Source organism: Chiloscyllium plagiosum, chromosome 22 (assembly GCF_004010195.1).
Source record: "Chiloscyllium plagiosum isolate BGI_BamShark_2017 chromosome 22, ASM401019v2, whole genome shotgun sequence".
Classification (NCBI taxonomy): Eukaryota; Metazoa; Chordata; class Chondrichthyes; order Orectolobiformes; family Hemiscylliidae; genus Chiloscyllium; species Chiloscyllium plagiosum.
This window is the reverse complement of record NC_057731.1, coordinates 28701497-28727112: the sequence shown is the minus strand read 5'-3', so window position 1 is coordinate 28727112 and position 25616 is coordinate 28701497. Positions and strand designations below refer to the sequence as shown.

At 39.3% G+C, this 25616-nt stretch overlaps 1 protein-coding gene across 5 annotated transcripts in view; it reads right to left on the bottom strand.

The window, feature by feature from the left end:
• Positions 1–2673: 2673 nt before the first annotated feature.
• Positions 2674–25616, bottom strand: part of oat (ornithine aminotransferase) — a 31017-nt gene continuing 8074 nt past the window's right edge. For all 5 annotated transcript variants that reach the window (XM_043712645.1, XM_043712646.1, XM_043712649.1 and 2 more), the window contains exons 3-10: positions 22822–23046; positions 18913–19008; positions 17620–17747; positions 17412–17534; positions 17194–17322; positions 14241–14354; positions 9103–9247; positions 2674–5076 (exon numbers count right to left, since the gene is read on the bottom strand). In XM_043712645.1, coding sequence (XP_043568580.1) covers positions 4916–5076; positions 9103–9247; positions 14241–14354; positions 17194–17322; positions 17412–17534; positions 17620–17747; positions 18913–19008; positions 22822–23046 — 1121 coding nt within the window. In that variant the 3' untranslated portion in view covers positions 2674–4915. The remainder of the gene's footprint in view (positions 5077–9102; positions 9248–14240; positions 14355–17193; positions 17323–17411; positions 17535–17619; positions 17748–18912; positions 19009–22821; positions 23047–25616) is intronic.

Sequence of the window (25616 nt, the reverse complement as noted above, 5' to 3'; positions counted from 1 at the left end):
ACAACTTTAAACCTGTACTAACAGGTTTAAGGACCATATAGTTTCCCCTCAGTAATTAATGACTCCCTCAACTGCATCTTCTCCATTTCCCACACCTCTGCCCTCAAACCCACTCCCCCCAAGGATGGAGTCCTCTTGGTCCTCATACCACCCCACCAACCTCCAAATCCAATGCATCACCAACACGTCCACCACCTACAATCAGCCCTCACCAAAAAGATATATTTCCTTCCCCAACTATTTGCCTTCCACAGAAACTGTTCACTCTACGACTCCCTCATCAACTCTACATTCCCCGTAAATGTCTCCACCATAACTGGGACCTTTCACTGCAAGCGCAAGAGGTGCAACACCTGACCCCACACCTCCCCTCTCACCTCTAAGGTCCCAACAATCCTTGTAAATCAGGGAGATTACCTGCAACATCATCCAACCTTCTCTTATGCATACTTTGCACCCAACATTGTCTCTTCTGTATGCCGGGGGGTGGAGAAGAAATCAAACGTAGACTCGGGAGCTGGTTTGCAGAGCATCCAGATCTTTCAGTTTCCATCCACTTTAATTCCCCTTCCCACAGCAACATGTCCAACCTTGGCCTCCTCCACTGTCACAACGAGGCCGAACGGAAACTGAAACACCTTATTTCATCTGGGAAGCTTACAGCACAAAGGCCTCAACATCAACTTCACCAGTTTTGAGATCCCACCTTGCCCAAGGTCTAGCCCCACCCTTCCTCACCTCCCTGACTTGCCCATCTTCCTACTCACCTATCCACTCCACCCCTCCCAGTGGCCAATCAAAATATCCCCCTACTTGCATCCACCTATCACTATCCAATCTAACACCCCCCCCCCCCCCCCCCCCCCCCCCCTATCCATTCCCTCTATTTCTGGGCTCTCTCCCCCTCCCCAGTCCTGAAGAAGGGTTTCTGCCTGAAACATTGACTTTCTGGTTCCTTAGATGCACTGACCTGCTGTGCTTTTCCAGCTTCACATCTATTGACTTTAAAACCAGCAAAATTGATATTAGGTCTAGTGTTATTGCTTGACAAGATGTGGATCGAACAAGTTATTTTTCACATGAACTAAAGTGTATGCCAGCAGAAATATTCAACTTTGGAGAAAGAAACCTTGAGTTTATAGTGGTTATACATGTTAAAGTTACTTATCACAACTCTGCAGTGACAGTTGTTTATACAGATCATAATCCTCACTTCACTGACAAGATTCTATAACAAATTGAGACTGTCTTTGAAACTGAATGCCATGCTGCCTGGTTGTAGCAATCATTCAGGTCTTTTCCTAAGATAGTGGATGCTTCATCATGAACATAGAATAGAAATGATCAAAATGGCCACATAGGTGATTTTTAGTAAGTCTACTAAATGGTACTGTTAAAATCTCTAGAAGTAGCATAATACAGGGGAAATTGTAACAGAAGTGAAAGTCCCTCAAAAATATTTCTTTCCCCAGTGAGGTATCATTGTTCACGATGCATTACGATTTACTAAATTTGGACTGTAAAGTGGATAGAAGCATGCATAGCCTTAAGTATGATTTTATTTTTATATTGTGTATCTTAAGGACTTGGTTTTATTGGAGTCTGAGTAATAACATCAGGGTTACATGCATTTAAATGAGGCTTTTAGAAAAATCCCTTTGAGGTGAACAGCTCAGCACTTTAGAAAAAGGAACAAGGTAGGGAGTCAGGTAAACAGTATCTCATTACCGAATTAGCCAGAAGACAAAGCAACGTGCAAATTTACATTGGGAGTAAACAGGTCTATGACATCAAGACTGTTAGCTACACAGTCTTTCAAACAGTTTAGGTTGAAAAGTCCTGAATGATTTAATAGGAGGAGATAGCTCTAGAAATCCTAATCAATAATATAGATTCCTTAAACAGGAGGCTAAATGACAATAGGCATGGGGTAGCAGTTTAGTCTCATGAAGAGATATTAATTAAAGCCAACATCAGGTAAAGGCAGAAGTTTGCTAGAAAGAAACTAAGTACAGCCATACCAACTGAAGAAACATTGATATGGATATGGCAAGCTTTCACGGAGGTTGGTATATTTGTAACACTCACTCAAAGAAAAATGGTTGAACCTTCAATGCTGATTCTCCTGAATGACAATTTCAACAGTTATTGCATGGAAAAAGGTCCTCCTCCACCAACCCCTCCCCACCCCTGGGTGCATAATAAGCTTTGATGTTTTGTTAAAGATACACTGGCAACCTCATATGAATACATTCAGCCACAGTAATAAAATTGCACAAATAAAATTTATGGCCTATCAAGTCAGGTTTCGTTTTGATCTGACTTGTCAAGTATTACCATTACCTGGGATTATAACTGGCACCTCATCGTCATAAGGGCATTTTAAGCAAACTGTTTCCTTAGCATTGTCTATTTTTGCACAATGTGCAAGAAAGTAGCCAGCTGAAAAATAGGGTTTGCAATTATGTGCATTATAGAATATATTTTACCAGCCATATCTTAATGAGATCTACCTTTTAACCAGCATGTATGAGTGAATATTACCATCTGAAATAACTCTGCAAGTAATAATAGTTAATGAGGATTTCAATATTTTGGCTATCTGGAATGGTCAATATCAAAATGTAAAAATGTGAAAACAATGAGTGTGTCACAAGTAACAAAAACACTGAATGCATGTTATACAACATTTTACTGAAAGGAAATTGAAGATTGAGACTACTTACAAATCTTTGAAATGAATCAGTATTTCACAAGGTATATAAAAGTTTATACTTCAACAGAAACACAGCAAAAAGTAAGCTATTTCTAATCATCCACAGCAAGATTATTGCCCTGTGCAGGAAGGCATCTAAGAGTTGAACGTGTTGGTATTAATAAGGCACTGCCACCAAACTGGTTATGAAGATAATGTACACAGAGCACATCCCCTTTAGTTGCATTAAGAATAGTAAGAACACAAATATCACTTATGCTTGGATCCTTCAAACTGCCAGTTACAATTTGCAGGCATACACCCATTGCCAGAAATGGCTGGCCACAAACACTTGAGATGCTTGCAACTTCTCCACTGAAATTAGCCAGAAAATCATTACTCATTGTTCTAGAATTCTTTTCATAACCCAGTTGGACTAGAAACATGCTAAGCAGATTTTTAAACCGATGCTGATCAAGTTTACGCAAAACTCAATTTGGGATTTCTAACTATTGGCCAGAAAGATCTTTGGATGATAATATTAAAATGTCAATACATTCAAGTCTCAAGGGATTAGCAACTTGACTTCTGACTGTAATATTAAATATTACCACATGGGCAATAATTTTCTGCCCTTCCTTCCCCAGCAAATGAAGTTACATTTTGAGCTTACAGTCTCCTTGCATCTATGCATTTATTTGTAAACAAATTTGCCCTGGACAATGACATTACCATCCAGATGTCAAAGCATTCACCAATTACAATCTTTAGGCTGTAGTTCAGTATGATACCATACAATGTTATGCTTTAAAGATAATCACAATTTGCTTCAGAGTAAAGTGCTCAAAGCCAATCACTATAGAATCATAAGCATACAGCAATACCTACAAATTCATTTGTATCTACTATGGTTCTGCACAACATGGAATACTTCCTATCAATGTTTCCTCTAAAGTGCAAAACCTAATAGTTCCACAACAGATACTTAAAAGCCAAATTTTGTAGTAAGTGTATAACTTCGTTAAAAAAAACGATAACACAGTAGAGAAAAGAGTACATCAGCCACACCACCAGTATTCAACTTGACAGCCTTCATTTGATCTTTTTAACGCTGCAGAAATACGTCAACAGTCGACACTAACAATTAACAGAACAGCACATATCTAAAGATCAGTATCTTGAAATGAAAGGTAAACTCAAAAGCCACAAATTGATTACTGTGTTACACTGGATTTAACAAAGACCTCTGACCAAATCTAACCATTCTGCATCATTTCACAAAATACTAAATTCAAACACTCACTCAACAGTTCTGATAACAATCCTCTGTGGACAAACTATAAATTTACTTGTTAAAACAGCACAATTTCAGTAAATCAGACGTATCATAGAAATTTTAATCTGTTTTTCCTGAAGATCTTTTATATTACCAAAGAATTATGCAAGTGTGCAGCATGTTAAGCAAAATGGTCTTGAAGTTAAACTCTACATTCCATGCTTCAGTGATGCAATAGTAATTAATCTCCCAGAGCTGACTGTAATCTTTATTACTGCATTAAGCCAAAAACATTCACATGGGAATTGTATTAGAACAGATTGTTTGTGCATGGTTGAAAAAAATCTATTCCAAAACTCTTCAAATTTTCTAACTAACAGTGTGATAAAATAGGAGCTATAATTCAGCACAGTTATATGCAGCAAAGTATCGTTGACCATTTCAACCAAAAGATGTAACAGAACTCTCCTAGATTACTACAAAAATGTGTTTTATGGATGACAGCAAGGTGGCAAGTTTGATTCTTACGTTGCTTACCACAAAAATTTAAAATGAAATCAAAGAGTTTCTATGTCCATACAAGATAATGGACTATCCAAATATAATACCACACAGTAAGTTATCAGGAGAAGAGAATTTTTAGTGGCGGATGTATATATTAGACAGCTCAAGTGAACTTGAATTGCACCTCAGATTTCATTGTCAGTTTTAAAATCAGGCTTGCAACACAATACAAATTGTCACTAGGTTAACAGTCAACCAAAGACCAACTTAAATTCTGAAGTTAAATGTAGCTTAATTAAAGATAAAGCTTTTAGAAATGCTTGGCAGGTACCAAATATTTTGAATAAAATACCATATAGCTATAGAAATCAAAATTACATGATGATGAACACATTACCCAAAATGTTTTCGAAAATGCATTTTAACACTTTCTATATACTTCAAAAAGACAAAATAGTCTTCTGAATGATGTCCACACATTCTCTTAATTCATCTTCCTTGATGACAAGGGGTGGCGCCAGTCTAATGATGTCCCCATGGGTTGGCTTAGCTAGCAGACCGTTATCACGTAGACGAATACAAACTTTCAGTGCATCAAAAGCTATAAGAGGAATAAAAGTTAAAAAAGCTATTGAGATGAAGTGTTCTAAAATCATTCAAAACAAATCTTCGTAGCCTGTTCATTGTTTATGTAGTGGAAAGTTGTCATTAAAATATCTTTCAACAGTAAGTACAATTTTTAACATCACCTTGCTTTGAGCAAAGCAGTAGAAGGGGCACTAAAAATCACCCTGCACTGTTGAGCTGGAAATGCAAGATAACTAGTAAGGTTGCTACCCAATGGCTTTATGTACAGGCTCTGACTAGCTTGAATTCAAATAGAATGCTTTAGTTAAATAGCCAACAACTAAAAGTACAGCTCATGTTCACTTCCTCCTGGGTGCAGAAAAGCAGGTTAGGAGTAGCACCAACTTAATAGAGGCAAAGAATAAAACAATATGAAATTAAACCTCTCATGGCATAGAAGGATGCATCAGTTTTTGAAAACAAAGCTTCATGTAGTCTAACAAGGTCAGATTTCCCACCCTCCACAATAACCCTACAAATTAGTTCTTCTCAAATATATGCCCAACAGAATAGAATTCCAGTACCCATTGCAAGGACAGACTGACATTTATCTCAGTTGTTCATATCAGCATCTGAGTGTAAACTTAAATGAGTAATGTGTACAGATTAAAAAAAGAACAGCAAGTGATTTTCTATGCTCTTCCTCAAATGTGCTTAAGGGAGCACAAAACCATTTCCTGAAGGAAATGCAACCACATTCAGTTCTTCTATCAAAGGTTTGACAGCTTTGTTGTTGGCCGCTGCTCATAATCCAAAGCATCAGGCCCTCACTTGAAATAACGGTTAAAGGGCAGCGATGACCCTGACACCATAAATGAACCTGCTACCCCCAGTTCCAGGATATATCAGTCGTGAGATGACAGGCTCTCCAACTGTTTACATGACTACAGCTCCAATAACACAAGATGTTTGTCATCCAAGGTAAAATAGTCAGTCTGATGGGCACTAACAATTAGTTTGAGTACACACTTCATCTGCAATCAAGACATTGCACCAACTGCACAATCACTGTATCAACTCAAGGCAGTTTTCTTTTTAAAAACAGTACATCACAAACTCATTAGCTCTATCACCCAGCAGGGTGGTATGAGATGCATGAAATACCACCACCTCAAAACTCCACTTCCCAGTCACACAACATCTGACTTGGTGCATGGAGGCTCTTGACATTGTTCTTTGGGCAATAACTATATAGTACATTACTATATAGTTAGGTATAGACAAGTGAGATCAAGTGACTCTCGAAGAATATAAAAGGGACTTGGGGTAGTCTTAGGGAAATCAAGAGGGCAAAAAAGGAGATACGAAATAGAATTGGCAAACAAGGTTTGAGGATAATCCAAAGTACATTAAGAGCAAAAACAGCAACTAGGGAGAAAATAAGGCTCTTTGAGGATCAATGAGGTCCTGTGCATGGAACTACAGAGGATGGAAGAGAAACTAAATGAATATTTCTCATCAATGTTTGCTACGTAAAAAGCAAATGGAGGCTACAGAATTTGGAGAAATAAATACTGATGCCTTCAAAACAGTCTACATTACAGAAGATGAAGTGCTGGAGTTCTTAAACAAAGGTGGAGAAGTCTCGAGGATTTGATCAAGTGTATACTAGGACATTATGGAAAGTTAGGGCAAATATTGCAGGGCCCCTAGCAGAGATATTTGTATCATCTAACAGGTGAAGTACTGAAGGGTGGGCTAATGTTATGCCTTTATTGAAGAAAGGATGTAAGGAAAAGCCTGGGAACTATAAACCTGAGGATCTGACATCAGTGGTGGTTAAGTTATAGACTCAGTTGTACAGCATGACCCTTCAGTCCAACTCATCCATGTCAGACTGATATAGTCCCAATTGTCAACATTCGGTCCATATCCCTCTAAACCCTTCCTGTTCATGTACCCATCCAGATGCCTATTGAATGTTGTAACTGTACCACTTCCTCTGGCAACACATTCCATACACTCACCACCTGGTGTGTGAAAAGATTGCCCTTCAGGTCATTATAAATCTTGCCCCCCTCACATTAAACCTACGCCCTTTAGTTTTTTTCCTCTCCTCCCTCGGAAAAAGACCTTGGTTTTTCACCCTACCGACACCCCTCTTGATTTTATACACCCCTATAAAGTCACCCCTCAGTCTCCGACGCTCCAGGTAAAAACGCCCCTGCCTACTCAGCCTCTCTTTATAGCTGAAAACCTCCAATCCCAGCAACATCCTTTAGATGAAGCCTTTCGAGTTTATCAGGGAGACCAAAATTGAATGCAATAATCTAAAAGTGGCCTAACCAATGTTCTGTTTCGCCACCACATAACATCCCAAACTCCAGTACTCAATGCACTGACCAATAAAGGCAAATGTAGCAAAAGCATTCTTCACTATCCTGTCTGCAATTCCAACATCAAGGAACTATGAACCTGATCCCAAGGCCTTTGTTCAACAACATATCCTAGGGACCCTACTAAGTATACAAGTCCTGCCCCTCATCTGCCTTACCAAAATGCAACAGTTCACATTTACCCAAAAAAAAATCTCCATCTGAGAGATGCCAAACCTCCATCCTCAGCTCCAGGTTCTCTAGCTTTTTGCATTCTTCCCCACAGTAAATACTGACACAAAATACTCATTTTGCATCTCACCCATCTCCTGGAGTTCCACACAGATGGCCTAGTTAATCTTTAAGAGGCCTATAATCAGCAGTGTTCAGCAGGGATCAGTGTTGGATCCACTGTGGCTTGTCATTTATATATACACAATTTGGATGAGAATTTAGGAGGCATGTTTATTAAAATTGTTGGTATTGTTGATGGTGAAGAAGGCTGGGACAATGGGCTAAGAAGTGGCAGATGGTGTTTAATTTGGATGAATTTTGGTAAAACAAACAAGGACAGGATTTATACAATTAATGGTAGGGTCCTGGGTACTGTTGTCAAACAAAGACCTAGGGGTGCATGTACTTAGTTCTTTGGAAGTTGCATCACAGGTAGACAGGGTGGTTAAGACAGCATTTAGCATGCTTTCTTTCACTGCACAGACCACTGAGTATAGGGGTTGGAATGTCATGTTGAGGTTGTACAGGATACTGGTAAGGCCATGTTTGGACTATGTGTACAGTTCTGGTTTCCCTGCTGCAGAAAGTGTATTATTAAATTGGAGGGGTTTCAGAAAAGTTTTACCAGCATGTTTCAAGGAGGATTTAAGGATAGGATGGGACTTTTTTCACTGGAGCAAAGGAGGTTGAGAGGTGACCTTACAGGGTTTTATAAAATCATGAGCAGCATAGGTAAGGTGAACAGCAAATGTTTTCCCTAGGGTGGGTGAGTTCAAACGAGGGGGTGTATTTTTAAGGTGAGAGTTGAAAGATTTTAAAAAACAAATAAGGACCTGAGGGGCAACTTTCTCCAGAGGGCTGTTCATATAGAGAATAAACTTCTAGCAGTAGTAGTAAATGGAGGTACAATTGCACATTCAAAAGACATTGAAATAGTTACATGAATAGTAAAGGCTTAGAGGGACAAGGCTAAACACAGGCAAGTGGGACTAGTTTAGTTTGGGAATCTTGGTCAGTATAGTCAAGCTGGATGGAAGGGTTTGGTTTTACGTTGTATGGCTCTGACTATAAATTTTTATGTACAGTAGAAGGTTAGACCATTCAATGAGCTGCATGAAAGGAGGTCGAAGGTAATGAAACTGATGAAGAATCCAAACACAGGTTTAATTGTAAAAGATGTCAAAGAATATCTATCAAACTTCTGGTTGTAGAATGCAAGACTGTGGGCTCTGCCTCATACATTTGGCTTTGCACTTCTAGATACAGTTGGTCTCCCTTGTGGTACACCAATTATTTTACAGATAATACTTTACAACTGCTCTATGTGCTGGAATCTAAGCTCTCTGTTCGGTGTCCAAAGAACCTTGAGTGTTCTCTAACAATTGGAGAAGTTGAGCTAGTATATGGAATGCAAGTGAGCAAGAGGTATTGAAAAACTGCCTAGCCCATACCTTTTGTTTCTCGAATAACAATGGCATTCAATAATCCTTTTCCTCTGACAGCAGTCACAACATCGGATGGCAATTTCATCAGCTCACTTCGGAGAAGCTTTCCCATTTCCTCTGAATTTTCAGCCAAATTTTCTTCTTCAAGAACCTGTATATTTCAGTTAAAGGACATGGAGGATAAATAATTTAGCCCAGAAACAAAACCACAAACTTAAACAAGCTTCCCTCTTTTTACATACATTAACTACCATCCAACTATTCATGATTCCTCAACAGAAACAGTTTGTCTCATTATATCTACACAGATGTTTTCTGATGACAGTTTCAGATTCCACAAGCTTTTAGATGAAAAACATTCCACTAGATATGCCTCCTAACTTCAAGTTTCTTCACTTTTAAAAACTTCCTGCAGTTCATATGTGAAACCTTGAAACTGAACAACATTACTTAGTTACTTCACATTTCTGAAAACTGCAGCATGAAATCATATTCAAAAGGAAAGCAGCCAAAACAAATCATTAAAATTTCTGTCATATTTCCAAACGACCTTTTCGGATACCATCCAAATTTGTAGCCCTGTGCTTTCCCTAAATACCCTCAAAGCCAATTTCTTATCTGCCCACATGACCACAATTGTTAAAGTTGTCAACGTATAAGATTTAGAGTTCCTTAAAAAGGAACATTCTCCACTAATCTCAAGCATAGCCCACTTTCAGGTGTTTTCAATTCCAACGTGTAAACTAACAATTTCCTGCCAACATTCTATAGCATTAGCAAGATTGCACCCTTTGCTTTCTTTTACCATTCACATGTTATGGAAAGCATAGAGCAACTTTGTCTGTGCCAATGATTTCCACCATGGCTGTGAAGGACATGGCTACACTATGAGATGCCTTTCTAATTTCAGAGCCCTGGGTACGTTCAGTTTCCTTTCAATCCATAGGAGCAAAATCAAAGTAATCATTTAGAATTCAAGAGGAATGGGTCCTTAAGCTCATCAAGCCTGGTACCCCTTTCACCCCACAAACCAGCCAATGATCCTCCACCCCAAACTATATGCATTAAAATATATCCTTCCTTAAAACAGTTACTCAATGTATGATCTCATCAAGCCTCAAGAGTGGCAACAAAACTAACACCCTGAAGGTTACAATTGATCAGAAACTGAACTGGACCAGCCAAACACATGGCTCAAGAACAGAACGAAGGTCAGGAATTCCACTGCAAATAAGTCACCTCCCAACTTTCAAATACCTGTTCACCATCTACTAAAGAAACCAGCAGTGTTATACCACATACGAGTATAGCTCCAACAACATTCAAAACAGCCCGACTCCATTGAGAACAATGCAGCCAATTTGATTGGCACCGCATCCATCACCTTCAACATTCACTGTGTCAGCAGTGACTTGTGCTCCATCTACAAGCTGCACATAGCAATTTGCCAGACTCACCTGATAGACCTTACCAAACCTATGGCCTCTACAAGCAAGAAGGACAAATGCGACAGATGCATGGGAACACTTAACCACAAGTATGCTCTCAATCTCACACCATGTCCACTTGGAACAATATCACCAATCCTTATCTGTTGCTCAGTTAATACACTGACTCCTTTCCTATCAGTATTGTCAATGAACCTATACCATAAGAACTACCACAGTTCGAGAAGGTTCACCATCAAGGATAATTAAAAATGAGCAATGCTGAACTAGCTAGCAATGACATCTATGAATGAGCACCAGAAATTCCTTATTTTTGCATTATTCCGTTTAACTTAAATACATGTTCTATCTGCATGCTAATTGTTGATCTATAATGCCACCTGGATTTTGTAATACAACATTATCAGTCTCCCCCATTCTAATAACACCTCCATTATTGGATTATCCAAAGCGGATCTCAAGGTCTCAATAGAAACATTACGTCAACGATCGGTTTCAACCCCGATTACGTTTCCAAATGAGTGACCTTCTGCCCTTTTCCCTGCATTTCCCCGCTCCCCCCCCAACCCCGACTCTCACTTTCACTGGAGTTCTACACAGGGATGTACCCCAAATCCCTCTTCCCCAGATAATCGCTCCAACATTGTCCTGTACAGGACAGAGGTGGAACCTGTCAAAAAGTTGTGTATGTGTCTGTGTGCTATTTGGAGACTTACCCCACAAAGGCAGCAGCAGTCTTACTCTTGGTGTACAGTCCAGCTGCCCTGGAGACGGTGGGGGTGGACAAGGGTGCAGGATTGAGGGAGCAGGGTTGGGAGCAGGCGGGGGGCAGTGTTGGACAGGGTCCGGGATGAGCAGGGGAGGGGGTGGGACAGGTCTCGCGTGCAGTGTGCTTTTGCCTCGTCTCCTGAACGGAGAGCAGACTTCACAGAAAACTCCAAGCCCCAGAGGAAATCAATTAACTAAATTCAATTATCCCAACAAAATAGTGTCTGCCCATCTCGTTCAGATAATCGAGGTTCCTCTGTACACTTTTCCTAATTTCCCCAGCCAGTGTTGTATTGCCCATATCTTTTAAATCGGTCAATTTTTTTTTAACTTATTTGCTTAATCTAGATTCCTTAGCAGAGGCTGATCCTTTCCCAAAACTTGCTTTCCTACTTATCTTCAGAAAACGTGGTGACAATACAGTCACTCCTTTGATGCAAGTTATTTAAATGGATCATGAACAGCTGATGTCCCAACATTAACAAACTAACTAGTGAGGTTTTGGGTAGCACAATGGCTCAGTGGTTAGGAATGCTGACTCACAGTGCCAAGGACCTGGGTTTAATTCCATTCTCAGACAACTGTCTGTGTAGAGTTTTCACATTCTTTCACTGTCTGTTAGAGTTTCCTCCAGCAGCTCCAGTTTTCTATCAGTTCAAAGATGTGCAGATTAGGTGGATTGGCCATGCTAAATTGCTACAATATTAAATTGTTCATAGCGTCCAGGGTTGTGCAGGCTAGGTGGATTAGCTATGTGAAATGCAGGAGGTTGGATCTTCAGAGGCACAGTGTGGACTCGATGGGCCGAACAGTCAGGGTTCTATGATTGATCCCAGCTTAGTTTGTTAATTAGCAATTTCTCTCTGCACACTAAGAGATGACCCAATCTCCATGAACTCTGATCTTGTGCAGCCTTCATGGGCAGTGTGGATAGACAGGAACTTGGAAATGTGTATTTGCACTCCAAAACAGATTCAGTCTGTCCACACTGCTCACCATATTTTAACCACAAAATCATAAGTTTGTAGTTTCAACTGTCACTTGCTTTGTCAATTTGACAGAACATCAATCAGATAGGGTTAAGTGGAATTCTGAAATTATACAGACCCTTTTAACCTCTTACTTCAGTAAGGTCTTCAAGGTTCCACATGGTAAACTGGTTAGCAAGGATAGATCACACAAATAGTGAGAACTAGCCATTTGGATTCAGAACTGGCCCAAAAGGTAGAAGACAGAGGGTGGTGGTAGAAGGTTGTTTTTCCAGATTTGAGGCCTGTGAAGAGTGGTGTACCATAAGAATTGGTGCTGGGTCCACTGCTTTTCGTCATTTATATGGAACATAGGAGATATGACTAATAAATTTGAAGATAATGCCAAAATTGAAGGTATAGTGGACAAAGGTTACACCCTCTACAACAGGATCTTGATCAGATGGGCCAATGGGCCAAGGAGTAGCAGAGGGAGTTTAATTTAGATTAATGTGAGGTGCTGCATTTTAGAAAGACAAATCAGAGCAAGACTTGTACACTCAATGGTAAGGCCCTGGGGAGTGTTGCCAAACAAAGACGTTTCAGTGCAGGCTGACAGTTCCTTGAAATGGAGTCGCAGGGAGATAGCATAGTGACAAAGGCCTTTGCTAGGTTTGCTTTTATTTGTCAGTGCATTGAGTATAGGAGTTAGAATGTCATGTTGTAGCTGTACAGTACATTGCTTAGGTGACTTTTAGAATACTGCACGCAATTCTGGTGTCCCTGTTTAGGACATTGTGAAATTTGAAAGGGTTCAGAAAAGATTCACAGGGATGTTTCCAGGGTTGGAGGGTTTGAGCTATAGGAGTGGTTGAATAGACTGGGGCCATTTTCCCTGGATCATCAGAGGCTAAGGGGTGACCTCAGAGGCTTACCAGGTCATTAAGGGCATGGATAGGATAAATAGACGAGGTCTTTTCCAATTTTGTTTGGGAGGGGAGGGGGGGAAGAATGGTTCCAAAACTGGAGGGTATAGCTTTAAGATGAGGGTAAAGATTTAAAATGGACCTGAGGGACAACCTGTTCATAGAGGGTGGTGAGCATATGGAATAAACTACCAGAGGAAGTGGAGGCTGGTACAATTTACAACATTTAAAGGCCATCTGAATGGGTATATGAATGAGAAGGTTTAAAACAATATGGGCCAAATGCTGGCAAATGGGACAAGATTAACTTAGGATATCTGGTCAGCATGGACAAGTTGACTGAAGGGTCGGTTTCCTTGCTGTATATATCAGGTTCTCAGATCAGCTATCTAGCTTTAACTTCCCCTTCATAACTTTGCCAAATTTTCCTCTGTTGATGAAAGAATGCCTTTAAATCACCCTAAGGACTGGTTTCATGAATGGCTCTCAGGTTTTCCTTCCTTCAATTTTTACACATTAATCCCAAGTTATTTTGTCTCCTCAGTTTGTGTACCAAACATTTACTTGGTTTCACAAGTTAATATTCCATCAGCTCAACCAAAAAGCTGATCTTATTTTTCAAAACTCCACCAATCACTGATTATCTTTCTTAAATGTATTATGTAAATCCTAGGTCCCTTAAGTTATACACTACTACTTATCCAAAGTTCAAGAGACCAATGTTGAGTACTAAATCAAGGTACATAGGAACTGTGCCTTGCTGTTCCATTTCTTCCAGCTAAAGCTTTGAAGAAAGATGGGACTCACGTCAATTTAATTCCTCCCTTTCCAAAACCACTTCCCACACCCATCACCCCAATAAATTTTTTCATATGCCTGTTTAGTATTCTCTCCCACTTGCCAGGAACAAATTATTTGTATCTAAATGGCAGCTGTTATTTTAATGCTTTTTCACTATAACCATGATAATCTAAGATGGAATTTATTAACAGTGAAAAATCAAACTAATTGCACATATTTCTAATCAAACATACCTCAAGTGCAGCAATAGAAATACGACATGCCAATGGATTGCCACCATATGTTGACCCATGCTGACCTGGTTTAATAGTTAGCATAACTTCATCATCGCACAAAATCGCCGAGACCTGTAAAGAAATATTACCAACTGTATTCCAAGAAAAACAGACAATTGCCAGCTGTGCGATGTACAGCTAAAGGCATTCCTGCTGATATTTCTAAACAAGTCTCATTCACTGGAAGATTAAATTTACTTTGTGTCCATCCATTGCGCAATAATTCTCCAAAAGTTCACAGTAATTTTAAGCTTTCTGGAGCAGAACTGGGAGAAGTATGGTCCACAGGAGTTTTAATTTGGTCTATGCCTGAACCAGAATTTCCCCAAATACTTCATAGGCCAAAAGAATAACAGAACTGAAACTAAGTTGGAGTTGGCCAAGGAGACAGATTTATATGAGGCCAGCATGTTATGAGACAATCACATAGGAGAAATGAGAGGGGCAAGTATTTGTTTAATATTGATTATATTACTGCAGCACTGATGTACATTTTTATTTGGCAAGCTTATACTCCAATTTCAAAACTTCAACTTATTTTTCACTACAGGTTTAATACTCTATAAAGAGTAGAGTCAACTCATTTATAGTTGTGTTTCCCATTTTTCTCAATCCAGCGAAGGTGTGATTCTGACTGCCATTTGGTGCCAAGGGTGCAGGCAGTTAAATCTCCTTCAGGATTTATAGATAGACTTAAATAGAGGTGCTCAAATTCAGGAAGGATATTGATTTCATAAATAAGGAAAAACTATTCTTAAGGTGAGAAAGTCAGTCCAGGGGACAAATTTAAGCTAATGGCAGACAAAATGAACAAAACACAAAATTTGGTCAGAAGTCAGACAACACCAGGTTTAGTCCAACAAGTTTATTTGGAATCACAAGCTTTCGGAGCATTGTCCCTTTGTCAGTTGACTTCTGGTGTCACCTGACTCTGACCTTGTTCACCCCAGTCCTCCAAGTCATAGAAAATTTGGATTATCCTGCCAATGACCAGGAGCTTTAAATATTGAAGTAGAAGTGCCGAGATATACACCCATGAAGATCTCAATCTGCAACCTGCTTTAAAATTTTAAAGTGTGTATATTAAGGATTTGTTGATGCACTTCCAAAAATTAGAACTGAAAAAACACTTCCTGCCAGAGATAGCTAAAGTTTAGATTTTTGGAAGGATAAGAAGAAGAAGAACAATGCAAGAGAAAGTGAAAAGCGGATGTTTCATGTTACAGTTTCGTATTCGAAGAAATTGAAAAACAACCTCTTTAACAGAGAAGATATGGAAAAGATCAGATTTCATTCATTCAATAGCACATTTTAATGTTATTAAATCCTAGCTTTAGGAATTAAAGTTGGGAGAGGGCACATGACACTTCTTCCTAGAAGACAGCAGAGACTGCTTGAGATGCCTTTTCTTTATGACATTGTCATCATCTTTTCTTTACTATTTTTCCCTTGTGATCCTTGCAACACCATATTGCAGACCATAGTAAAAAGTATACATGGCTGACAACAAAGAGGTTAGGAATCAAACAAAAATTGTTGGAAAATACTCAGCAAAACAAACAGCATCGTAAAGAAACAAGGTATGACACTGGAGATTGTTGATGTTATTGTAAAGAGGGATGACCAACTGCATTGTTCATATTAAGCCCAAGGTGTGAAAGGAAGGTACACTTGGTTTCATTAGGGTGCAGCTTTGCTATGGAGAATGATTAATTTACAGTGCGCCGCCCTATACAATTTCTATAGCTGGTCAAAATACATTCCACGGTGGCTCAGTGATTAGCATTGCTGCCTCACAGGGACACGGGTTCGATTCCAGCTTCAGGCGACTGTGTATGGAGTTTGCATTCTCAGAATCTGCGTGGGTCTCCTCCGGGTGCTCCGGTTTCCTCCCACAATCCAAAAGATATCCAGATCAGGTGAAGTGGCCATGTTAAATTGCCCATAGTGTTAGGTACATTAGACAGGGGTAGATGTAGGGGAATGGGGTCTGGGTGGGTTACTCTTCAGAGGGTCAGTGTGGACTTGTTGGGCCGAAGGGCCCGTTTCCAGACTGGAGGGAATCTAATCTAAATCATTACTCAATCCTATAGTCCTAAAAAAGGTATTTTTGTTTCAAAATTTCTTTATTATAAACTGTTGCTAGCTATTACATAACTTGATCATTACTGAAGACTAGGCACAGCATCAAAGGTTTTTCATCTTTCACTCATCAGGACAAATGAAAAATATCAATTTCAAGAGGAGCAACAATTTATGCTGCATGTGAGAAGCGTGCAGCTTTGCTATGGAGAATGATTAATTTACAGTGCGCCGCCCTATACAACTTCTATAGCTGGTCAAAATACATTCCCACTACTGGTCTGGAGTCTCACTTTACAGTACTGTACTACTGTAACACATCCCCCACCCAGTGTGTGTTATGGAGTGTCTGACAACACTGGTTTAGATAATACTGAATTTGATGTACTAGTCACTTCCCAGGATAATTACTTGGCAGAAAATTTGTCAAACATTTTCTTCAGCCAACTAATAACTTCAAGCAATAATATTTGTTCCAAATATTAACTCCAGTAATCACTTTTCATCTAGATTTTCAATTCATCAGCCCACATTTTCCTTGTACTCATTTATAGGCATACTGTTGAATTGTTAAATATTTTCTTTAAAATACAGGACATTTTATTTAGCCAAGACTTTTTTCTCTCGAGGGCTTCAATGACACCAGAAACGGGTGTATTTCAACTAACCCTAACAAAGTGTGTTGCGAGTTTGACTGGATTAAGGATTAACTAAAACATTGTGGTTAAGTCACACATCAGTTCCAGCGTGACAGGCTCAATTTCATGAAGAAGTGTTGACCTTAGTTGAACTTCTACAGCAACTTAGTACCTCAAACCACATCACTCACAGGATACACTCCTCCAGAGAGGGCTTTTCCAAGCATAACAATATCTGGTCTGACATCTTCATGATCACAAGCCAAACGCCGCCCAGTCCTAGCCAGACCAGTCTGCACTTCATCTGCGATGAACAGAACCTATGTAATGAAACAATCGTAACTAAAGATACTCCAGTTAAATTTATTAAACTAGTAATGATTGTAACTGCAATGCCTCTGCAACTCACATTATGCTTTGTACATAATTCTCTCACTCCTTGAAGATAGCCTTTGTCAGGAACAACTACTCCAGCTTCTCCCTGAATTGGTTCCACCATAAACGCTGCCATGTTAGGATCCTGGAATGCACGCTAAAGAGAGATTTGCAATTATATCATAGTAATGCTACAAAAATGTAATCAAAAGCATTGTTTTGCAGTTTACAACTGTTAATACCTCTATTGCCGGCAGATCATTGTATGGAATAATTTCGAACCCAGGCATAAATGGTCCAAACCCTTCATAACTACTTGAATCTGTTGAACTGGAAATAGCAGACATGGTTCTACCCCAAAAATTACCAGCTGATGGAAGAGAGTTTAAAAAGAATAAAATTGGTTAACATGTCTTTGAATATTAGGCACTTTAAACTCTAGCTCCATTTACACAAGTATTTCCCTCATGAGTTCAAGATGCAGGTCACAAATTTGTGGTATTTCAAGAAAATATGTTGGCTACCCAAAATTTATGTTTTTCTAATCTGATGATTTACTAGAATTAAAATTATGTAATAATCAAATGATAAAATAAAGAAGTACGAACAATCATATTCATTGCCAACTAAAGTAATAATTTATGGTTCAGTCCTAGAGCAACATGAAGTATAAAATAATGCACTTGCAGAGTGCCAACGAGGCAGGTGATTGCACAATAAAGGGTAAGACTCTGGAAAATACTTCTATTAGAGGGAGCTAGATATATACATCCACAGATTCTCTGAAGGTAGTAGGTAGGTAGATGAGGTGATTAGCCAAGGCTAATGGAACATTTGTGTTCTATGCCTTGGCTAATAAATGCAAGAGCAAAATGCTTACGTTGGAGCTACACAAAAAGCTAGTTACACAACAGCTGGTGTACTACACATAGCTCTGGTCACTACATTATGGTAAGGATATGGTTACACGAGAGAGTACAAAGGAGATTTGCTAGGATGCTGCCTGGGCAGGAGGTTCGGAGATATGACAAATGGATAGGCTGGGGTTGGTTTTCTTGAAGCAGGAGGTCAGAAGACGACCCAATAGAGATTTTTAAAATTATGGGGTTGAACAGGGTGGAAAGGAAGGCACTTTTTTCCATTAGCAGTTGGGTCAATAATCAAGGAGCAGAGATTTAAGTCAAGTGATGGAAGAAAAAGAACGGTGGAGAAGGTGATGGCATTCTGAAAGTCACTGCCTGAAAGAGCAATCGAGTTATAAGCTCGACATTTAAGCAGTTTTTAGATATTCACTTACATTGCCATATGCCCCACAGCCCCGAGGACTAAGCTGGAAAATGGAGTTAGTGTAATCAGATCTTTGGTGAATGGTAGACACAATGGGCAAAATGACTTCCATTTGAGCTGTAAACATCCAGGTTAAGGGACCAATGTTAAATTTCATACTTTACTCAATCGTGGGCAGTCTGTAAAAGGTGTTTCAATAATAATGGAATCTTGTATCGAGCTATGTCCCCCTTTTTATAATATCTTACCTGCAAAAAGGATCTTTGCTTTATATTTGGGAATTCCTTTAACTTCATATGCCCATTTACGAGCCAACTTGCAAGCACTTTCTCCTGCTTCCACACCTAAAATCAAATTTAAGAATACAAAAACAAGATCTGAAAACAATTACCAAAAGTCAAACAGAATTTGGTTTGCAAAGGAAGACTAAAGTTCCAAACTCAAATTCCTACATTATTTTGTTAACCAGAGGCAACATTAGGAACGTTAGAAAATTTTGACATAGCAAGAATGTAAAGTCCATACTGTCAAACTTCAAGTCATATTCTATGCATTATAAAGTGCACTCTTCACAACAGGGATAGTTCATGACTTCCATTCTATTATGTTGGATGTAATTTCACGTCCTTCCAGGGATTGGAGTACTTAGCCATCAGAAATCATGAATAGAAAGTCACAAGACTAAAACTTTCAAATGTTGCTAACTGCGTTCAAAGTGAAATGATTATGTTTGTGTTGAAAATGTCTCATTTTAAATTATGACTGGAAAAGAATAGTGACAAGTAAAGGATTCAGCAGCAAGCAATATGAAGTTGCCACTTGATCACCAAATTAGAATACTGGACAAGTGAACAGGACCACAACAGGCCAGACTGCAATTAATTTGAAAATCACACCACCAGGTTATAGTCCAACAAGTTTATTTGGAAGTACGAGCTATTGGAAGCTGCTCCCTCATCAGGTAGCTGTGCAGCAGGATCATAAGATGTAGAATTTATAGCAAAAGATTACAGTATCATGTAACTGAAAAGAATGTATTGAACAAACTTAGATTGCTGTTAAGTCTTTCATCTTTTAGAATGGGCTGCCAGTTTTGGTTCATTAATATGTAAATCCCAGAACTTCTTTCCAGTCACACGGTTTCATTAAAGTGACATCTCAGCTCAGATAGACACAGAATGTATTGAAGGTATGAGGTTAGAGTCTGTCTGTATCCCAGTCTTTAGTCAGACTGGTTCTATTTCCAACATAGGAATTTATAAAATGTTACATGGATTGACTGCCTGCATATTGTATGCTTTTTGAGCAAAATAGAACGTCGGCAAATACAAATTCACCCCATAGACCTATGCGTGTCGGAGCGTGGAGCAGAGAGAGACACACAGCATAGTGTATTGGGGTCACCAGTAGTGTGACATGAACCCAAGACCCCGGTTGAGACCGAACTTGGCTATCAGCATCTGCTCAGCCACTCCGTGTTGTTGCGTATCCTGAAGTCCGGCTTGGAGGATGGTCACCTTAAAATGAAAGGCAGAATGTCCCTGATGCATTCCCCAACTGGGAGGGAACATCCCTGTATGGCGACGGTTGCACTGTGTCTACTCATCTGTTGTCACAGCGTCTGTTTGGTCTCACCAATTTACCATGCCTCAGGGCATCCTTGTCTGCAGCATATGAGATAGACAATGTTGGCAGAGTCACAAGTACCTGCCACGTACATGGTGGGTGGTATCCCCACATGTAATGGCAGTATCCATGTCAACACTGACACGTCTAGCAGTGGTTGCCATGACAAGTTTGTACAGTGTTGTGGTTGATGTTGTCCTGAAGGCTGGGCAGTTTGCTACAAACAATGGTCTGTTTAAGGTTTGGCGGTTGTTTAAAAGCGAGAGGTGGAGGCGTGGGGAAGTGTATTGGTGAGGTGCTCATCCTCATTGATAAAGTGTGGCAGGCTACGAAGAACATGGCATGATTGCTCTGCTCCCAGCAAGTACTGGACAATGAAGGATACCCTATCGGTTGCATCCAGTGTTTGTATCCTGAGGAGGTCATTACGGTTTCTCACTGTGGCATGTTGTAACTGGCGACCGATGAGTTGACTGTTGTACCCTGTCCTTGTGAGGGCATCCTTCTGCACCTTCAGGAGTCCATCACATTCCTCTGCATCTGAACAGATCCCGTGTATGCGTAGGGCTTGTCAGTAGGGTTTGGCTTTCTTAATGTTTAGGATGGAAGCTGGAGAAGTACAGCATTGTGAGGTTATCCGTGGGTTTGCAGTAGAGTGAGGGACTGAGGTGCCCACCCTTGATGGATATATGTGTCCAAGAATGAGACAGATAATAAGAGTAGTCCATGGAAAGTCTGATGGCAGGATGAATCTAGTTGATATCACCATTTGACTCCTTGCCATGGGTCCAGAGGAAGAAAATGTCATCAATATATCTAGTGTATAGTGCTGGTTGGAAGTCCTGTGCAGTAAAGTAGTCTTGTTCCAATTAGTGCATGAAAATGTTGGCACATTGGGGTGGAAATCTGGTTCCCATGCTGTTGTGTGTCTGGATAAAGAACTGGTTGTCAAAGGTGAAAATGTTGTGGTTGAGGTTGAAGCGGATGAGCTGTAGGATGGTGCTTGGCAGTTGTTAGTATTGAGTACTGAGGCTATTGCAGCGATGCAGAGTGCCAAAACGGTCTATTTTGTTCAAAACAAAGCATACAATCTGCAGGTAGTCAATCCATGTATCATTTTATAAATATCTATTTGGAAATAGAACCAGTCTGACTCAAGATTGGGATACAGACAGACTCTAACCTCACACCCTTAATGCACGGAGCTGAAATTTCACTTTTTAAAAATAAAATCAAGTTATTTCAAGAATGTGACTTGAAAGAAGTTTGGGATTTACATATTAATGAACCAAAACCTGCAACCTATTCTAAAAGATGAAAGATTTAACAGCAGTTTAGGTTTGTTCAATATATCGTTTTAGTTGCATGACACTAATCTTTTGCTATAAAGTCTGTGTCTAATGATGCTGCTCCACAGCACAACTGAAGGAACAGCACTCCAAAAGCTGGTATTTCCAAATAAACCTGTTGGACTATAACCTCATGTGTGATTTTTAACTTTGTCCACCCTAGTCCAACACCAGCACCTCCACATCTTAATTAATTTAAGTATAACTAATCAAAATATTAGAAATAAAAAAAAGTAGAAATAGTAACAAGACTTAAAATCTTCAGTCTATTGGTCAATCATTATCTCATTGTGAACAAGTAACATGTTAACATCCTGCAAGAAAAAGGAAACCATACTGTTACCAAATTTTCCAAAAGACAGGGATAACTGGGCTCATAAGAAGGAAACAGACAATTAATTCTGTAGAAGAAATCAGTGAAAGAAATCTACCATGTAAAGATGCATGATGGGGCATATCTATTAATAAGCCCTGGTGGGATACCAATCAGTAAGACATTGACAAATACTTGTACTCTGATAACTTATGCACAGTATAATTTGCTTTGACAGCAGGGATTTAGTCATTCAGTTGCTATCTGGTTCTAAGTCCAAATTAGTTTACTCAGAAGAGCACTTTTTTTTACATTGTTGAAATGTTCTGTTTGCAAACACAAGAAATAACCCAACCATGTATAAAAGACAATAATCTGAAGGTTAAATTTAATTTTAAGCATCCAGTCTCTGAAAACGATCGGCAACTAGAACCATTTAGCTGAAAGGCAGATTAACTTCAAAAAATTCAAGTTAAAGAAAAAAAGTAACAAAATTGGTAGAATTGCAGACCAAAATAAACAGGGGAAATTAAGCATTTTAGCAATTAATAAATAAAAGTTATCCTTAACATTAGCAAATAAGCAGAAATTTTGTAAAATTCGTCAGATCAAGATTGCACATGTCAAATAGTGCCGGATCTTCAATTTTCTACACAATGAGATATTGAACAGAGGACAATTACATTCTTGCAGTCATCTACAAGTATCCCCAATCCGTCCTTAAAAGATGCACTTCAGATATTGGACAATACAAACTAGTGCCTTATAGAAACTGAAATGGAATAGAATTTTAGCATACCATAAGAAAATGTCCTTTTTTAAAAATCATAGCACTGTAAAGGACTATTAAATAAACATTGTCTACTAACCTGTATTCATTGGCAACACCTTGTTGTAGCTGAACAGCTTTGTGATATACTCTTCATACTCTCCCAGTACATTATTATAGAAAGCTCGTGAAGTGAGAGTCAATTTATCAGCTTGAGATTTAAGTGCTCCGATAATCTTTGGGTGACAATGGCCTTGATTCATAGCACTGTAAGCACTCAGGAAGTCAAAGTACCGTCTGCCTTCCACATCCCATACATAAATTCCTAAAAAGACGAGTATGATCAAAGCTATGACTTCAGTTAAATAGGTATTCTTGTAAATTAAACAAGTCCACTTTAGCAAAAATGAATTCACTAGCAGAGACAAAATGCCAAATTCTCGCCTCCTGTGCATCATTTCACAGGTTTCGCAACAAAGCAAACAAGATCAATTTGAGGATGATTCCAAAGTGGGAGATGCTGTAGAGTTGAAGCAGGCAGTATAAACATTTTCAGTCAGACTAGCTCTGCAATAGATGATTTATTCCCAATATATGAAAATAGCTGGGAATAAGATTAGTGTACCTAAACGCATCAATTTGTGTGCACTCAATATGCCCAAGCAAAACCAATAACCTTCAACAATTGTTAAAACAGTTTGAGACAAGGCCAAGGAAGTTATGATAAAACTGCATAATGATCTAGCTAGATTATACTGGTGAATTGTGTCTAGTTCAGGTCTCTGAAGCACAACAAAAAAAACAGCGAGAGAAAAATGACTTCGATTTCAGTAAAGCTCCAGATAAATTTGAACTTTTCAGCCTAACGGACACCACTGTCTGCAGTCAAGAGCAAGAGTCTAGCCACTGTGTTGCCTACCACTGCCATACGTGGGACATCTGCTCAGGGCTGATATGGTATTGGGAGGGGGAGAATCGAATGGTTGTGGTCATCTTTGAATAGGAAAGAGGTTCCGCACAAAGAGAGTAACTAAGCACTATACTGAAAAGCAGAAGTTCAAAAATTATGGTCACTGGATTTTTACTTGAGCAATATGCAAATTGACAGCGTACAAGCTAGAAAAATTAATAGGTGGGCTCAAAGACTGGAGAGAGAAGTGGGCTCCAGTTTGTGGGGCAAGTAGGAACTGTACTATTGGGACATCTACATCTAAGGCATGCTGACGTCGGTTATCTTGGAACCTGCATAATTAGAAAAGTAGACAGCATTTTAAACTAAGTAAGTGGGGAAAGTGAGCAAATGTAGTAAGACAGTATATCAAAGAATAGAGACAAGGTAAGAAAAGAAAATATTAACATGGGAAATGAAGGTCAGAATGGCAGAAAGGAACAGAAAAAAGCCTAGAAACATACCAATCAAGACGTTACAAAGATAACAAAAACGCATTAAAGGCTCTGCCTATAGATGTGCTGCAGTCATAAAGTAAACTAATTGACAGCAAACATTGAAGTAAATAAATATAATCTGAGAGCCAAGACAGACATGGCTCCGGGATACAGTTGATTGTGTCCTGAATATTGATGAGTATAATATTCAAGAAGAATAGAAACTAGGATTAAAAGTGGAACACTTAATTAAGAATGGTATGTGCTTTATAGTTAAGACAGAAAATGGTAACGTAAATTGTTTTGCTTGGAGATGTGGCACAGTCGGGGAAAGTAGGAGAGTGATCCATGCAATCCCTCACAGTAAATACAATGTATGACAATGTATGTAAGAAATATCAGACAGTTGTGAAAAGGGGACAGCAATGACCATGGGTGATTTTGATGTATATATAAATAGGGGGACAAAAATCAGATTGGTAGAGGTGGCCTGAAAGAGGAATTCAAAGAACATTTGAGGTAGTTTAAGAGAGCAACACATTCTGGAACCAAAGATTTGTTATTGTGCAATGAGACAGAATTAGTGACCCTAAAGGCATTTTTAGGTATCAATAACCATAATATGATGGAGTTTTACAGCTAATTTGAAAGGGAGAAGAATGGATCTAAAGCCAGTATTTTAAATTTAATTAAGGGTAATGAAACCTCAGCCAACACAAGTAAAGTGAACTGATACTCTATTAATTTGTCCCTTTGTCTAGTATCGATGGAAAACACTAAAGGAATCTTTCTGAATAAGTATACAGTAGCCACAAAGAAAGTTTCCACGGTCAAATAAAGCAGTTAGGGAAAACTCCAAGAAAAAGCAAATGAGATAAAAGGAGTGGCAGATTAGAGTAATGGTCAGAATATAAAGAATAGCTGGGAATGACTGAAAGGGCAGGCGAGCTAGAAATTTTAAAATAGAGAGAAGTGTTTTTACAGATTATTTAAAAAAGGAAAGGTAAAGAGAATATTACTCAGTGAGAATGGGAAGTTAATAGAAGACAACAAGAAAATGGCAGAAGGCATGATTCAAAATTTTGCTTTCCTTACGAGGCAGGATATAAAATCCTCCCACTTCCTCCAGACCAAAGGGGTAGCCATGGGCACACGTATGGGCCCCAGCCATGCCTGTCTCTTTGTTGGCTACGTAGAACAGTTGATCTTCCGTAATTACACCGGCACCACGCACCACCTCTTCCTCCGCTACATTGATGACTGCACTGGCTCCACCTCGTGCTCCCACGAGGAGGTTGCGCAATTCATCAACTTCACCAACACATTCCACCCTGACCTTAAATTTACCTGGACCATCACTGACACCTCCCTCCCCTTCCTGGACCTCTCCATCTCCAATAGTGACGACCGACTTGACACTGACATTCTTTACGAACCCGACTCCCACAGCTACCTGGATTACACCTCTTCCCACCCTATCTCTTGCAAAAATGCCATCCCGTATTCCCA